Source organism: Syngnathoides biaculeatus, chromosome 19 (assembly GCF_019802595.1).
Source record: "Syngnathoides biaculeatus isolate LvHL_M chromosome 19, ASM1980259v1, whole genome shotgun sequence".
NCBI lineage: Eukaryota > Metazoa > Chordata > Actinopteri > Syngnathiformes > Syngnathidae > Syngnathoides > Syngnathoides biaculeatus.
Genome location: NC_084658.1, coordinates 8601002 through 8618029, shown reverse-complemented (window position 1 = coordinate 8618029; position 17028 = coordinate 8601002). Strand labels below are relative to the sequence as shown.

General features: G+C 39.6%; 1 protein-coding gene across 4 annotated transcripts in view; it reads left to right on the top strand.

The window, feature by feature from the left end:
* Positions 1–17028, top strand: part of LOC133492457 (partitioning defective 3 homolog) — a 264615-nt gene that overhangs the window by 197884 nt on the left and 49703 nt on the right. For all 4 annotated transcript variants that reach the window (XM_061804664.1, XM_061804662.1, XM_061804661.1 and 1 more), the window contains one exon: positions 1360–1671. In XM_061804664.1, coding sequence (XP_061660648.1) covers positions 1360–1671 — 312 coding nt within the window. The remainder of the gene's footprint in view (positions 1–1359; positions 1672–17028) is intronic.

The window sequence follows — 17028 nt, the reverse complement described above, 5'->3', positions numbered from 1 at the left end:
AAGTCAACCCTTACCCTGTTGCTCAAATGCCAGCTTTCCTCACCCCCTTTCAGGATCATTGCTTAGGCCCGTTAGCTGCTGCACAGATGCACATTCACATGGAACCATTCTATGAGAAAGAAAAGCACTTGTGAAAGGCACCGTTGTTTTGAGGTGATTCTGCAGAGAAAAGCAGCAAGGAAGGGGTGAAGGAGCACTGAAGGAGTTTGAGAGGCTCTCTTACTCTCCTCCATCTGCCCAATGATTTGACAAATAATATCAGTACAGATCCCCGGTGGCTCACAAAAAGCTTCAGATTTAAATGATACTCCAGGAGTATTCCCAAATATATTATTTTAACTCTTTTTTTCCCCTCCATCTTAAAGAGAACATTATGAAGGGAGAGCATTTTTTTTTCAAGAGAATAGTAATTACAAAAAGGTCCACTAAAAATATTACTTAAAGGTCAAGTGTCGTGAAATGGATGATTTTTAGTATGTTATTAATGAAAAAACGGCAGCCGGTATGGAGCCAGCCTTTTTTTCACCACAAAAAATGATTTTGACGTATATGGCTTGTATATGGCTTTTTGTAACTCCCGCCATGAAAATATTCTCGAGAGATTTGTTTTCGACAAGAAGCAGGAAGTGACGTTGGAGGCAGTAGCACGCTGAAGCGGACTTGTTTCTTTCCATTAGTTTTATCTGCGGGAAGACAGCCGGCCGGCTCGGGCTTCCGGCCTTGTCGACAAGGGTTGTCGCAGCGCAAGGCCACGGTTGAAGTGGATCGGACGGGGAGGTGGTTCGGCCGCGGCATCGTCGTCGCTGGCGGGCGGCGTTGTTTTAATCACCACCGCGCGGAGGTGGTTTGGCCGTAATCCGCATATCATCTAAATATGGCTCGAAACAATAGGGTAATATTGCCTAGGACACTTCACTCAATTGTGACATGTTCTCTTCTTCCAAAAGAGCTTCCGTGTCTGAAGGGGCGTGTCCCATAGTAGGAGTCACAGCGTGTTTGCAATGACGAATGTCCGGGGTGACATCATGGACAGTAGATGCAGCCAATATGGCGACCACTTGGATGTCGAATGACACTTCCGCAACTTTGCGCATGGATGACGCGCTGTCTGCTCATATTTTTTTTGTCGTGTAGATATTGAAGTGAATAATGTTATATGTATTTTTCATTTCAATATCTATTTTAGAATGTTTATAGGGATGACACTTGACCTTTAAGTACAGCAAGTACAGCTGGAAGTGAGCTGATCTTGTATCGCATGATGATTTACATGGAAGCCCGAGTAATCCCAGTTCTTAATTCCATAAAAAATTAATTACTTGAAAAAATATCTCTTAAAACTTTTTCTGTTATTCCTAGAATACAGGCCAAGATGCGTGAGCTCCGGGAGAAGCAGGCAAAGGAGCGGGAATATGCCGAAATTCAAGATATCATCGGTCACTCCAACCTGAGCTCTGACGAAGAGCACACCTACGCTGGCATCGGCTGTTGGGACTCGTCAGTGGACAGCGGCACCATTGATCCTTACGGCATTCATCACCAGTACCATCTCCCTCAGGGTCCCCAGAGCCCTCCCCCGTCTTCCAATCTTCAGAACAACAACCCACCTCTCGAGGCACTCTACGCTCAGGTCAACAAGCCTCGCAATGGTCGCCCTGCATCTTCTGACAGGTAAGTTTAAAAATTAATTATGGACGTTGGAATGCTACTGACTCAACACACAAACAAACATTATCAAGTGCAACAAGTAGACTAACCACCGTTGTGCCTTTTGTTGTACTTTGCAACAAGTGATTTCATGTACACCTCATCTATAATGTATAAGATGCATTGTGTTTGTATTTGTTCATTTTGCTTATCACGGATAACAAATACTGCACACTTGACAACCAGCAGATTCCACAGGCAAGGTGAAAAAAACTGCAGGAATCTTATCAATTTGTTAGAATGTAATTTCATGTCTTTTTTTCCCCTCATTATCCGAGGATCAGAGGTAATCCTCTCCAGCATCAGCCTTACACACTTTTTTTCAGTCATGCTCTGTTTGAGTTCATCTTTGTTTCACTCACAGCTTCTATGTTTCGCAAAGATTACAGTATATTGGTGTGCCACCAGTGCTATGTAGAGTTAACGTTGTGATCATAACAACAGATTCCTTTTTAGCTCAAACACAGGAGACGTTTGTTTGTTCTCAGGAACTTCAAACAATAAATACACAAAGAGTGATGGGCATACCTGGTTCTCGGTTATGAGGTTGGGGTCCAAATTCAGGCTCTGACACTTCCAGTGTAGCGTTTACATGTTCTCCTCACAAATATCGGGCTTTTTTACACATCCTACTGCTTTCTTCCACATTCCATTACTTTCACTGAAGACTCTAAATTGTCCATAGGTGTAAATGTGAGTGTGAATGATAGCTCGTCTATTCCTGCCCAGTGATTGGCTGGCCACTAATTCAGGCTGTACCCCGCCTCTCACCCAAAGTCAACTGGAATAGGCTTCAGTTCCATGACCCTAATGAGGTCTACAATAGAATAGTATACAATATATATACGGAGTATATAAGTACGTAGATGGAGCGCTACAGTGCTGTATACCGTATTTTCCGCACGATAAGGTGCACCGCGTTGTAAGGCGCACCTCCAATGAATGGCCTATTTTAATAGTTTTCCCATATATAAGGTGCACCCCATTATAAGGCGCACCACATTATAAGGCACACTGGATTATAAGGTGCACCATCGGCTTTTGAGAAAATTAAAGGCTTTTAGGTAATTAGTTTTGAGGTATTTTTTTAATTAATCCTATAACCTTAATTAACTACTTAAGGACATTACGTTGTACATTTGACCCACCAATTTTGGGTAATGAATCTACATTGTACAGAAACTCATTTAGAAACATGCACCGTATTTAGTCTATATACATTACACTTGTTCTGCTTAACAGGGAACATTACATTCACTACATATAATGTGTTCTGCTGTTAAGGACATCTCCAAGAGGTATTTAGTGTGCTATTACAATCCATTGGGTCAAGCTAAACTCAATTATTTGACAGTTGTTATTTGGTTAGGTGGCTGTAGTACGTACGGTACTTATGTTAGTCTGCGTAGATGTGTGTGTGAATCAGTAACAGCTCTACAGTGTGTGTTGTTCAAGGATCTGTTTCCATGCTAAGACCACCCAATGCCCCCTCCTATATCCTATAAAAGTCAATTACAGTAGACATGACATGACTATCTGACCAAACTAGTTCAATCCTTGTGCCAATACAGTTATGGCCCACTGCTCAAGAGATAGACAGACATTTTACCTGAGGACAGAATCAGTATCTTTCGACTATCTATTGGAAATTATTTTTCCCCAAAGCAAACCATTTTTACACTGCTAAACCTAAAGATTTTTCAGCCATGATGGATATGGTGCTATTAAGTATGAACTCAAGCTGCAGGGAAACATTATTCTTTAAAAAGCAATGTGTGCTTTTGACTGAAAAACATTTGGTTCTTCCCCTGAGAGAAGTCTATGTGTTTAGCGTATTACAATTACATTTGTTATTATTAATTGCCTCTGACTATCTGGCTAATATTTTCCTTTTTTTTCTCCTTTGCAAATGTTTTTCAATTGAAATCCAAATACATGACAAAAGTTATTCCACCATCTCTGAGAGTAATTGGTTTATTAAGGCAAATAAGTCAAAAAGAACTTTCTTGAAGGCTTTTTTTATCCTCCCACGTGTGGCGACCGTGCTGACATCTCTGCGGCTCTCCCACGGCGAGTTTGCCTTTATATTTGCGCGCAAGCCATGCACGCAGTTTTAAAAACGTCCTGCAGTTCTTCTCCAAGTCAAAAGTGTCGCTACGGCCACCAGATAGTTTCCTCAGCACATTTTACTCATTTCTGGGAGCCGTTTTTCCTTTCTTTTCCCTCACAAGGGACAAAGAAACAGCAATGGCGACAATGGAAGCGTGTCTGCTTGAACAAATGAACATAAATCACCACATGATACTTTTAATTATACTGCAAAATCGATTGAGAAGGAATATAAGTATTTGAACACCCTGCTATATTGCAAGTTCTCCCACTTAGAAATCATGGAGGGGTCTGAAATTTTCATCGTAGGTGCATGTCCACTGTGAGAGAGATCATCTAAAAAGAAAAATCCAGAAATCACAATGCATGATTTTTTTTAACAATTTGTGTGATACAGCTGCAAATACGTTTTTGAACACTTGTCTAACAGCTAAAATTCTGACCCTCAAAGGCCTGTTAGTCTGCCTTTAAAAGTCCACCGCCACTCCATGTATTATCCTGAATCAGATGCACCTGTGTGAGGTCGTTAGCTGCATAAAGACAAACTTGTAACGTGGCCAAGACCAAAGAGCTGTCCAAAGACACCAGAGACAAAATTGTTAAACTTCACATGGCTGGAAAGGGCTACGGCGAAATTTCCAAGCAGCTTGGTGAAAAAAGGTCCACTGTTGAAGCAATCATTTGAAAAATGGAAGAAGCTAAACATGACTCAATCTCAATCGGACTGGAGCCCCATGCAAGATATCACCTCGTGGGGTCTCAATGATCCTTAGAAAGGTGAGGAATCAGCCCAGAACTACACGACAGGACTCGGTCAATAACCTGAAAAGAGCTGGGACCACAGTTTCCAAGGTGACTGTTGGTAATACACTAAGACGTCATGGTTTGAAATCATGCATGGCACCGAAGGTTCCCCTGCTTAAACCAGCACATGTCAAGGCCCGTCTTAAGTTTGCCAATGACCATTTGGATGATACTGAGGAGTCATGGGAGAAAGTTTTGTGGTCAGATGAGACCAAAATGGAACTTTTTGGTCATAATTCCACTAATTGTGTTTGGAGGAAGACAAATGAAGAGTTCCATCCCAGGAACACCATCCCTACCGTGAAGCATGGGAGTGGTAACATCATGCTTTGGGGGTGTTTTCCTGCACATGGGAAAGGACGACTGCACTGTATTAAGGAGAGGATGACTGCGGCCATGTATTGTGAGATTTTGGGGAACAACCTCTTTCCCTCAGTCGCAGCATTGAAGATGGGTCGTGGCTGGGTTTTTCAACATGACATGACCCGAAGCACACAGCCAGGAAAACCAAGGAGTGGCTCCGTAAGAAGCATATCAAGATTCTGGCATGGCCTAGCCAGTCTTCAGACCTAAACCCAATAGAAAATCTTTGGAGGGAGCTGAAACTCCGTGTTTCTCAGCGACAGCCCATAAACCTGTCTGATCTAGAGAAGATCTGTGTGGAGGAGTGGGCCAAAATCTCTCCTGCAGTGTGTGCAAACGTGGTGAACACCTAAAGGAAACGTTTGACCTCGGTAATTGCAAACAAAGGCTACTGTACCAAATATAAACACCGTTTTTTTCAGGTGTTCAAATACTTATTTGCAGCTGTATCACACAAATAAATTGTTAAAAAATCATACATTGTGAATTCTGGATTATTTTTTTTATATTATCTCTCACAGTGGACATGCACCTACAATGAAAATTTCAGACCCCTCCATGATTTCTAAGTGGGAGAACTTGTAATATAGCAGGGTGTTCAAATACTTATTTTCTTCACTGTTTAGATATGATTTCCTTGAAACTTGGGTGTACATGGCACAATGTAGAATTGTATTTGCAAAGTCCTGATTAGGTGTCACGTGTTGAGATGTGTTCTAAAATATGCATCATGTCGCAAAGTGGCATATTTGTTTCCTACTTTGCATATCTTCTGTACACCAGCTTAGCTGTATGCTTGTAATATTTGTCTTGCTGCTTTTGAGATAATAATAGTCACAGTTTCTTATTCAAAGTAGTCTAGAGGCGTATTTGCAAATGGGCCCCCCCAAAAATAAAATCCAGTTTTAAAGAAATTTTGATTAATGGCTTCCTTTCATGACAAACATAACTAATAATTTGCATGACTAAATTGAAAGTTCGGCTAGAAATTAAGTGTCAACAAAATAGCAAGTAATTTCTGACAGCTTTAACACAAAGAGCAAATAAGTTGACATTTGAAAGACAATTTATTGTTTCAAACTGGATACATTTGTAATCTTTTAAATATGCTCTTCTATCGATCGCTATAGCTCTCTGGCTATCTCTCTGCTGCCAATTATCTGCCCAAGTTATGATGTAAACATAATCAGGCAAGTTAGACATATGTATAACTAAATTCAGCATAACACTTATGGGGAGCTTTTCGACTCTTTAAACTTACAGCACCCATGGATAGCTCCTTTCACACTTGTTTGTTATATTTAAGTTTTGGGAGAAAAGGAATATATGACTTGGAAAAAGTAATAGAGAAGAGCGTTTTTAATAGTTACAAAAAAGGGTATTGACTCATGAATTGTTTTTGCATCTTCGCTTAAGGCGGAGGCTTTTCTTTTTGGTCCATTTAACTAATTAGAGACACTTACCAGACCCTTGGTTGAAAAGATTAGGTCCACATGCCTCCAATTTCCTCTTACTGTTTATTTTCATTTTGCAATTTAGGCTCTTATGTTTTCCAAATGTACATTCATTTAATGTCATTATAAAATCATTCACCCATGATTCACCCGAGGTTTCTAAGCTGCACACTTGTTTCTCTTCTGTAGATCATGCAGCTGGATAAATAACCCGGATATTCGCGTTCTGCCTATTAGACCTTTGGTAATGGTGCACTAACGGGAAGGTCACAATGGCTGTAGAGATGGAATGAGTCAGACCTCAGTATATAAACCCTGAGCGATACCAAGACACCGGGATCATGCACAGTCTGATGAATTAGCTTTTCCTGTTACTTTGCAGGATCCCTCTGAAACTAGAGGCACATTTGACAATTCATTACCTACTCCAGTGTTAAGAAAGCTGACAACACCAAAAACACAATATTCTGTTTGTGTCAAGTTAAATTTAAATCTTATAGAACACAGATAACAAATTTCACTCTAAACTCACAGGATGAATTTTGCTGTATTTATTGCTGGATGTACGTGTTGGTGAACTTGACTCAATTAATGTTTTAATAGTTTTGATACTCCTTGTTTACAAAAAAGGAGTCAGCCTTGGAAAACAGAATGACCTAATTTTTAGACAGGCAGCTAAGAAGTTAACTCCTCCATCTGCCAGGGGATCCCAGGGTTTGGGTGACTGGCACTGGATGGTGCGTTTGAGCACGACAGCCTGACAGGTGCCAGCCCTCTGAGGGATTTGTGGGAGGCGGGCGTGAAACAAAGCATCACCTTCTGAAACTGTTATTTGATTGACTGCTGCTCCCATTACCCATCAGGTTTATAATACAGCTCAGAGTGGGAGCGTGCCGTTGTGGAAGGAAGCAGTGGGGCAAAGCAGGCAGGGAAAAAAAAAAAGACATGGAGCCGATTGAGCTCAGCAGTGCAAAGCTTTTGAAGTCCTGTGAAACTCAGACGTTCTAGAGAGCCTAGCAGGCTGGGGATGAGAGCGCAAGAACTCCAAGATTGACACTTAAAGAAACGTTTTTTTTTTTTTTTCCTTCGTCCCCGTTGCACTAGCCACTCTAAAATACAGTCAAAACCTTCACTTGCATAGCCTTGAAATTTGATCACGAGGTAGCTAATGCATTTTCCGAAGTGGATGAAAGGCCAGGGTTTCCATTTCTGCAGGACAGATAAAGTTAAAGTATCCATGCTGGAAGACAGTTTGAGGTCTGGGTGGGAATCTGCGTTGAGAATCCACGAAGAAATATTACTGTACAGTAAATACATGGACACTGAATAAACTGTATACACACAAACTGTATAAAGGGAAAAAAAGTTTTAACTATTAGGAGAATAAATGTGTAATATTATAAGCATCGAAATTAATAAACTGATGAGACAATGGCTGCTGGTCTCAGCACATTTTGTGTTGTAATATTATTTTATTCTTGTAACTTATTCTTCTTGTTCTTATTCTTTATTAAATACCTTTTTTGTAGGATTCTTTTGACATTAAAACTGTAAAATAAGACGTGAATTTAACATTATTTTGTTAAGAAAGAAATAAAACCAATGTCCTCAAAACTTTGTTGATGGTTGATGCATGAGACAAGAAAGTTGTCATTCAGAATAAAGGGGCAGATGCAGGAATATATTATAGATCTTATGTATGCAGCCGTAGAGCGTTAGCCTCAGAGTTCTGAGGACCGAGGTTCAAATCCCGGCCCGCCTGTGTGGAGTTTGCATGTTCGCCCCATGCCTGTGTGGGTTTTCTCCAAGCAGACCGGTTTCCTCCCACATCCCTAAAACATGTAACATTAATTGGACACTCTGAATTGCCCCAAAGTGTGATTGTGAGTGCAACTGTTTGTCTCTGTGTGCCCTGCGGTTGGCTGGCGACCAGGTCAAGTTGTACTCCGCCTCCTGCCCGATGATGGCTAGGATAGGCTCCAGCCCAACCACGACCCTCGTGAAGACAACACCTTCTTTTTGTGTTTGATTTCACGTTCCTGTGTTTGTTTTCATAATGTTATTGAGCTTTTAAATCTTTACTGTAATAACGACCCTTGATCATGACACCTTTCCTTGTTTTCATGATGTTTTCCCCAGTGTGTTTAAACAGGATTATTTGCTTGTTGTTACGTGTTTTACATTAGTCACACACCACCAACACCTGGACACACCTGGTCTTTTTGGACCACTCGTGCAGCTAAATAATAAGAACATGTGAAATGTAATCTTCTGCCTCAGTCAGTTGATTGCTGAGCCATTATGAAGTCAACATTTTGTTTCCTCTCATCCTTTTTTTTAAGTAAACTAACTCTGCAATCAACAAGCCCTCTGTGATTTTTATTGTTTGTATTTCATTGTTTTGCAATCAAAAGAAGATTAGCAGCACTTTCTGACTGCAACGTCTGTAGTGTTGATTAAATTCTACCACTCAATAATGTATTGGTAAACAAATTAATCTTTTACAACCCGTGCCTCTGCGTGTTGTAGGCTTAAATATCATCTCTTAAATCTCAACTTTTCTTGTCGCTCCCCCATGGATACTGAAGTATTTTTCCTAAATAAGACCCATGCAATACTTTAGAAGAGTAGAAACTAATTATGTTTTTACTAAGCTATAGTGTAATTTGTGTCGTTTTTGGCCAACATATCCTGTTTTTTTTAACATTTTTGTTTGGTAAGATGAAAATCTGAGTTAGCCACTGCTTTTCATCTCGTGAGTTCAGGTTTTTTTTTCCAAGGATATTGAAATCGTCGCATATGTTTAATGCACTCCTGGTCTTTTGAGCTCTTTTCACTGATACAAATGGAGAGAGCAAAACATTGATGATAAAATAGGATGCTTGAACTTGGCTGAATTGGTAACTGGCCATCAAACACTGTGCAATTGAGTTCGATCTTTGGGAGAAAAGTCATGAATATGTGTTTTCATCTCTTTATTTCTGTCCATATCCGCGGGCAATGGTTCCATCAGCTCCTCTCTTGTCTTCCGAATATTAATCTGTTAACAGTACTGGCATATGCCTTTGTTTATGTGGCTTTTGGGCAGAAACGTTAGTTCTCCTTTAATTATCCATCCATTTTCTTAGCCGCTTATCCCCACAAAGGTCGCAGGGAGTGCTGGAGCCTATTCCAGCTGTTAAAAGGCAGGAGGCGGGGTACACCCTGAACTGGTTGCCAGCCAATCGCAGGGCACATAGAGACAAACAGCTGCACTCACAATCACACCTAGGGGCAATTTAGAGTGTCCAAATAAAACCTATGCAGGCACAGGGAGAACATGAAAACTCCACGCAGGTGGGTCCGGGATTGAACCCAGAACGTCTGAACTGTGAGGCCAACGATTTCCAGTTGCTCCACTGTGCCGCCCCACCTTTAATTATATCAGGCAAAAATCTTTTCACCTCAAGTTTGACATAAGATAAAAGCTGTTCTGATGAATTTTGTTGCTATCTCACTGTGCCTGCCTGACAGTAAAACTACTGGTTATCCTCGGACAAAATGTTTTTTTTCCAAGCAGCTGTTATATCATGTGTTATTCTTGGTGTAATTAAGAGTAAAAATCAACATTGGGCTAACTAAGAGGGTTTGCATGGTCTAAGTGGTGAGATTTCCGGGTTCAGCGAGGTGTATCACAGTGAGAAAAATGTGCACCTGTTTGGCAGAGTGTCTCCGGTTGTTTAATAAACATCACATACAGTATGTTTAAACAAGTTTCAGATCCACACATTTCGGTCAATTTAATTGAGTCTTCCCGAGAAAAATTCACCACACCATATTTCACAATTCTCAATGTTGCAAAACATAATGTCAGTGAGAAACACTTAATTTTCTTACTTTTCTAGTCAATAACCTCGCAATGAAATGACTTCTTTATTAAAATGCACCACTGTTAATCTTTTACATTAGTGTCATACAAAAATGTAATTTGTCTCATTTGTACCATATTTCATCCCTTCCATTTAGCTCTCTGAAATGTGAAATATTTGTTTTGCAAATTTTGACATCATGTTAATAACTAAAAACACTCACATGAATTTGGTATTCAAAAAGCTTTTCTACTGATGAAAATTCTTATTAAAGCCAGCATATACAGGTATCTAAATCTTTCACATTATACAGGAGCTTTTAAAAATGAACACTTCAAAATTCTTAAAGCTATCACGACAACTCTGACTCCTAATAAACCGTCGTGCATGTAACAGAGGTAGTCGTAGTATAGGTACAATTTACTGACCTGCAGAATTTAAACAGTAGATTGGATGTTCTTGATTTTTGTGTGGTTTTCCTCCTGGGAATCTGGCTTCCTGGTGTAGAAATGGATGTATGGCTGGTGCAAGATGGCTCCTTGTCACCTGTTGCCATAGATTACGTGATGTAAATGTGTTTATATTATGTGTTAATAATAGCCCAGCTGTGTAAAGACTCCACGTAAACATTCTGTATATGTTACAAAATAAGGTCTAGAGTTTGAAGCGGAAACACTGACTTTTGCCCTTCTCTTTCAGCCTGCTCTGTGTTCTGTGATAATAGCGCAGGAGGTCTAATGCACCAAATGTACATCAACCTTATCACACGGTTTCTACATAGATAGCAATGTATATCTCCAAGGCAAAGCAAGTGAATTATTTTCATCCTCTGTTTTCATTTTTCCTCCCACCCGTCTCCCGTCAGAGTGAGGCCCCTGTGGGATAGATGTGATGAGATGGCGCACGCAGAAAGCAATTTATCCTCCGTTTGTACCATTACGTTCATTTAAGAAAGCAAAGAGCCTGAAAGCAGACCAACAATGTGGGTTGGGGGAGGGTTTAGTGCGCTATATAGACCCACCTCTCCTTCAACTCAACATCAAGTGGATCAAGCTGATTAAGCTTGCTTGTGCAGTATGTGTTTTATCAATACTTCAGATGAAAAGCCTGGAAGACATGCAAGTAATACCTGATGAATTTTCACAAGAAGATGAAGGAGAGTGCAAGGAGTGCTTTGCAATGAACATGAGTTCTTCTGCACAGAGATACGCAGAAGGGAGATGGGAAAAGCTTAAATCAAACACTATGGTTTGTTAATAAACTTTAAGCAATCAGCAGCTGCAAACAAGCAGATAACCCAACAGCACCAACTCATGTGGAAGTGCCTGAGGTTTGACAACTTGACATATTCTGATGCTCTTGAAAAAACTTATAAAGATGGGAAGGGGGGACAAAACATCGTGGAACTGGCTGGTTTGTTATGAAGATCAACAACACAGTCTACATTTATTTTTAAGAAAACATGGGGCAAACTTTTCCATTTAGTCAGTTCAAGCAATGTAGTCGGTTTGGAGTCACCAACATAATGTAGTATGCATAATTTTGTAACTTTCAGGTCACATTCAGCTCTTCACATGATAGATAACCTAACCTCATAAACAAATGAGTTCAGTCTGCTAGCATAGAATCGTCGCTTTCATCCTGCAAACAAGCACTCCCGTACAGCCGTTGCCAGAAATAGATCAGGTGAGGAAATTGATGGAGATCCGCACCACCCTGAGCCGGGTCAGGAGCAAAACACATGACTCCCACACTGCCTCATCTTTCTTACCTTTCTCATATTTCTATATTTCATTATGTACTGTACAAACACGCAGGCCTGCATACTGTAGTTTAATACATGACCTGAGTGTGTTACAGACAAAATTAATCCTCTTTTTTTAGTTTTTAATCTGGACCGATATTTGAGGTCAAACTGGAAGATCTAAGTGACTGCTATCATGGAATAATCTATTGTGAGTCACAGATAATGTGAAAAAAACTAAATTAGGGATGAGCATTTTGCTTTGATACAGTCAATGTTGCCTACAGTCATTAAAGTTTTCCCTTAGGGAAAGCTCAGGTTTTTTTTCATTATTTACGTCATGATATCCATACTCTGTTTACCAGTCAATAATATTCCTTTATACACATGCCCTCTCATTAAACCAACAAGTTTAAGCATCCTCAGCAGAATGCGAGGGAAATATTTTAAATAGTATTGGCCAAATTATTAGTCTGGTATGCAATATCACAGCACAGACAAGTAAGGTAAAACCAATATCAGATGGATATTCCTTCTGTATCCAAATAAGAAATTGTAGCCATTTTGAAGTGGAGAAATATTAAAGTAAACTGACCTTTATATGTCATGGGCCTAGTACACGTTAAAATTATTGCAATGAACTAACAATGGTAATTCTGTGGCAGCAATAGATTTGTACTAATTTGTTGTCCAGAAGCGAATACCATCCAGTGGCTCCTGCTTCCAGGCACTGGCTTGCTGAACACAATTTTCTGTGCTGTATCTCTTGGGTGAAACTATATCAAGAAGTTCAAACTCCGTTCTAATTAATAGCACAGCCAGTGTGTGCAGGGCAAGTAATTGAATTCTCCTTGCCCACATCTCATTCGGTGAGCCTGTTTGCTCACACAATACTGCAATAGTTTCCACTGTTTTAAAAGTAGCATCCATATTTCTGTCAGCCAAGCACCATTGTCATTTCCAATCTTCACGCCTGGAACACACTCCAATTCACAAATCGGATCTCAACAAGAGCCTTTGTAATTATAGAGCGCTGAATGGGTGAGTACATACAAAATCCTCAGGAATGATGACACATTGTTGGCTCCATCTGATATGATGATCCAGTGAGCTTGATCAATGATTAAAATTTATTTCTTGTGTATAACTTCACAATCGGGGTAACAATGGTTCGAGTTCACAGATGGATCAAAGTAATTTCATTCATATTACCTATGGCGGAAATTTGTAATTAAAAAAAAAAAAAGTCAAAGGTTTTAAGGCTTGCGTGGATCATTGTCACATTTTTGGTTTTATAAATTGATAGTGTTTTTTTAAGATGAATAAGACCCATTACTCTTTGAATGAAAGGGGTCTGTGTTTTGCATTTTAGAGGCTGTCACGAAGCAGTGACAGAGAAATTAAATGTTTCTCTCTGCAAAATTGTGTGACATTTGCTAAGTTGATCTTCTGTCAAAATAGTGTTCGTATTTTCAAAGAGAGTTAGAATAACCATCTGGTTTCAATGTCAGTGTTGTTGACATTATGTTTTTGACACGTCACCAGAAAATTTCTAACCAGGTCATAGAAAATCCTCAGCATCCTCTATTTGTTTGCATTTTTTAAAGGCCCAACTGGGGCATCCATTTGGCTCAAGGAGCCCTCATGCAGAATTGGACAAGTGGTCTACTTTGTTCGGTCACCTGAGCCAAACTTGTTTGAGCTCCCTATGAGACCTAATAAAACCTTGCAGGGACCAGCAGACATAGACAGAGTGCCTGTAAAAATGCTCTTAGCCGGTCGCAACCCAGTAATGGCAACACACGGACTTATTTGTCTGCGGTAATGGGACCATGATGTCATCACAGATCATCCTGGAGCCATAGGTCTTGAAACCTAGCTTGTTCTCATAGAGTAAGAACTGCAGCTTTTCAAGGTAATCATGTTTGTGTACTATGGTTATTGCTGTACACTCTGTGATTTGTTGACTCTGTTGTGCCGGTCCATGTGACCAGGAATGTCACTGAAAGAGATTTTACCAAGTTATTATCGTCTGTATTAAATTATTGAACCAGGTTGGAATTGAAACTGCTTGACTTGTAGAATTTGCCTGTTACCATCATTGCAGACTGTGTGCATTATAAGCCATTTCAATTGACAGATTGATCTGTTTTAAAACTTGGCGGGATTTTCTTATGTCTGACAGTGCGAATGTGCTAATCCTAACAATGGTGAAACTCCTGTGCGGCTCGCTATTCTTTTGCTCAAGTCTACGCCATCCCCCACTTATGGTCTGTAAATGTCACATTGAGAGATGGCACCGCAGAACCACTTGTCTTTACAGCCGTGATTAAATATAAAATATAATCTTCATCCTGCAGTTATATGGTGGTCATTAAAGGCTCACTGTAAGGCCAACCTGCCTTTAGCCTAGATTAATGGTCATGTTTTAGTGGTAGTTGGAGGCGTCAATTAAACTCTACATAGGTTTAACGACTTTTTGAAGCAAGTTGTTGCCGATCCATTTCATGGCGGTGAGGGGTGACTCGGTTATGCACCTTTAAATTTCAGATCAGTTTATCTTTAATACAATTACTGTACACAAGTATTTGTGTGTCATGTTCAAAGGGTCTCGGATCTTGGGTCAGCGACATGTTTCCAAGCTCAAATCAATCTATCAGATATGAATGAAGCTTCATTCGCAACCCAACATGAACAAATTTTCTCAAGAAATGTTTTTACACAGTTCATGGGACCAGTTTTGTCATGTTTTGCCAATGAGATTGTATCTTGAATTGAATAAAATAGTTATTCAGAATGAAATGAAGCAAAACTTATCTTGAGTCATTATTTTGAATTATAGGGCAGGGGTCGTACCAAATACACAACAAATGATGAAATGCTTGTGTGAACAGTTTAGTGAAGGAGCTTTTCTATCCTAGAAAGACTGCACCCAATACATAAAACAAGGTCTATGAAGACGTGGTTGGGTGGGTTTGATGTAAAAAAAAAAAAAAACTTGAATGGAAAAATAAAGCTCATGAAATAAAGTTTAGTGAACCTTGTCAAACCTCTTCAAGTTTCAAATTTGTTCAATATTTGTAGAAGCATGTTTTTTTCTAGTTGCAAAGGGGGTATTAACAACTTTATTATTTAAAAAAGCATCTCTTCTCATGACTCTTAGTTGGCACACATCAGAAATTTTGCAGATTGTTCAGTTGTATTTTGCAGAAGTAAATTCTTGTTTTACATTTCATGAAAAACAAGACTCTTTAACCTGAGCAGTTTTTGTGAATTTCCTCACTCTCAGAGCAATACATTCTGCTTTAAAACTTTTCCCATCATCACCCTTGCTAATATTGCATATTTTCATACATTTATTCTAGGTCTTTCCTCATTTTTTTCACCCCAGCTTTTTTATTACAGTCTCTAAATGAGGGATGCCAATAAGACACAATGATCATGGGAAGTAAAGCATTGACTCATCTGAACAAAGACAGGCAAAGAGGATGATGTATGACATGGTGAAGAGAGAGTAGGGGGGATACACTTGAGTGTACTACTGAATGGCTTTAGACTGTAAAATCCCACTGGCTGCCTTTTCCCTAATAGGGTCTTGAGCTATATCTGTCTCTCTTTATTTGAATGAATGAATGCATTGAGGAAGCCAAGGTGTTTGTGTGCATGTGCACGCATGCAGTCCCTTTGTTGTGACAGGAGCTGGAGGAAAGACACACATACGCATCCAGTAATTCATAGAACTGTAAATACATGCTGTATGTGGAGCCTCCAAAGCTGATTAGTCCGACTTGTGATTTCCAATTTCAAACCCGTGATACAAATCCCACACTTAATATTCATACAGATGTGGTTGGGCCCATTGCTGTCCCGTGTAGCTGTAGGGTTGTTGGTCGTGGGGGGCGGGGGGATCTTGTTTTGATGACGGGAGCCTGCTAATCAGCTTAGGAAAGAGGATGAAGAAGAGGAAGGATGACTGAAAATGGAATGTTTCTTTATTTTGCACACGGTCGGTCGATGGATATAAAAGGTGCCTACACACAACGGATCTTCTAATAGGGCTAGTAGCGACATACTGAACCTGGCACACAACTCCCTGTGCTGTAATAAATACATTAGCTCGCCAACAAGTAAAAGGACAGCAATTATTTTCTTCTTTCACAATTAGGCTTTCCTTATGCTGTTTATAGAGTTGGGTGTTGGTGCCTCTTATATATATATATATATATATATATATATATTTTTTTTTTTTTTTTTTTTTTTGTAGAGCGCAAGAGTCAGGGGGGTTTACTAGTGGTCTGACCCCTCTGTCTATGTCCTGGAACTATGTAATCATGTTGGTATGTTGTGTAGTCATCTCACCCCTGCGAGAAGAGAGAACAATGAGGGGGAGGGAGGGGGTCACTGAAAGATAGTGAGAAGAGAAAGGGAGACACAAAAGATAAATGGGCAATAAAAGACAGTTGTGGTAGAGGAAGAAATATAAGCTCAATGTCCCCACTTTCATATCCGTGCAGTAGAAGATATAAACACCATTCACCTTAAACCTTTTAAAACCAAAAGATGATCCATTTACCCTTCTTCACAAGTTCATAATGTTTTCAAAATGATGCTCTGTTACACCCAAAAAACAACACCGATTTTATTTTCCATTTCTCTTCATTTTAATACAATTCTTAATCTTAATGCTTTGACATTAATATGGTTAAACCTACCAATTGCAGTTTGCATCCAACCATTTCATCTATTTTATAATACTTTGAGCATTCAACTTTTTAAAAAAAAAAAAAAAACAACAACCAAAAACTCCTCATGTACATACGGATTCACAGGCTTTATTTTGAAGCTCACAATTGATATCAGATGTATCCTGGTTCCACTGGAGATGTTTGTACAGCTGAATTAGAGCCCAGAAAATCAGTTGATTAGACGTACTCAACGACCGTATAAGATCATAGTGCAGAAGACAAATTTAAAGGAATTGTCTGAAGACCTCTGAGAC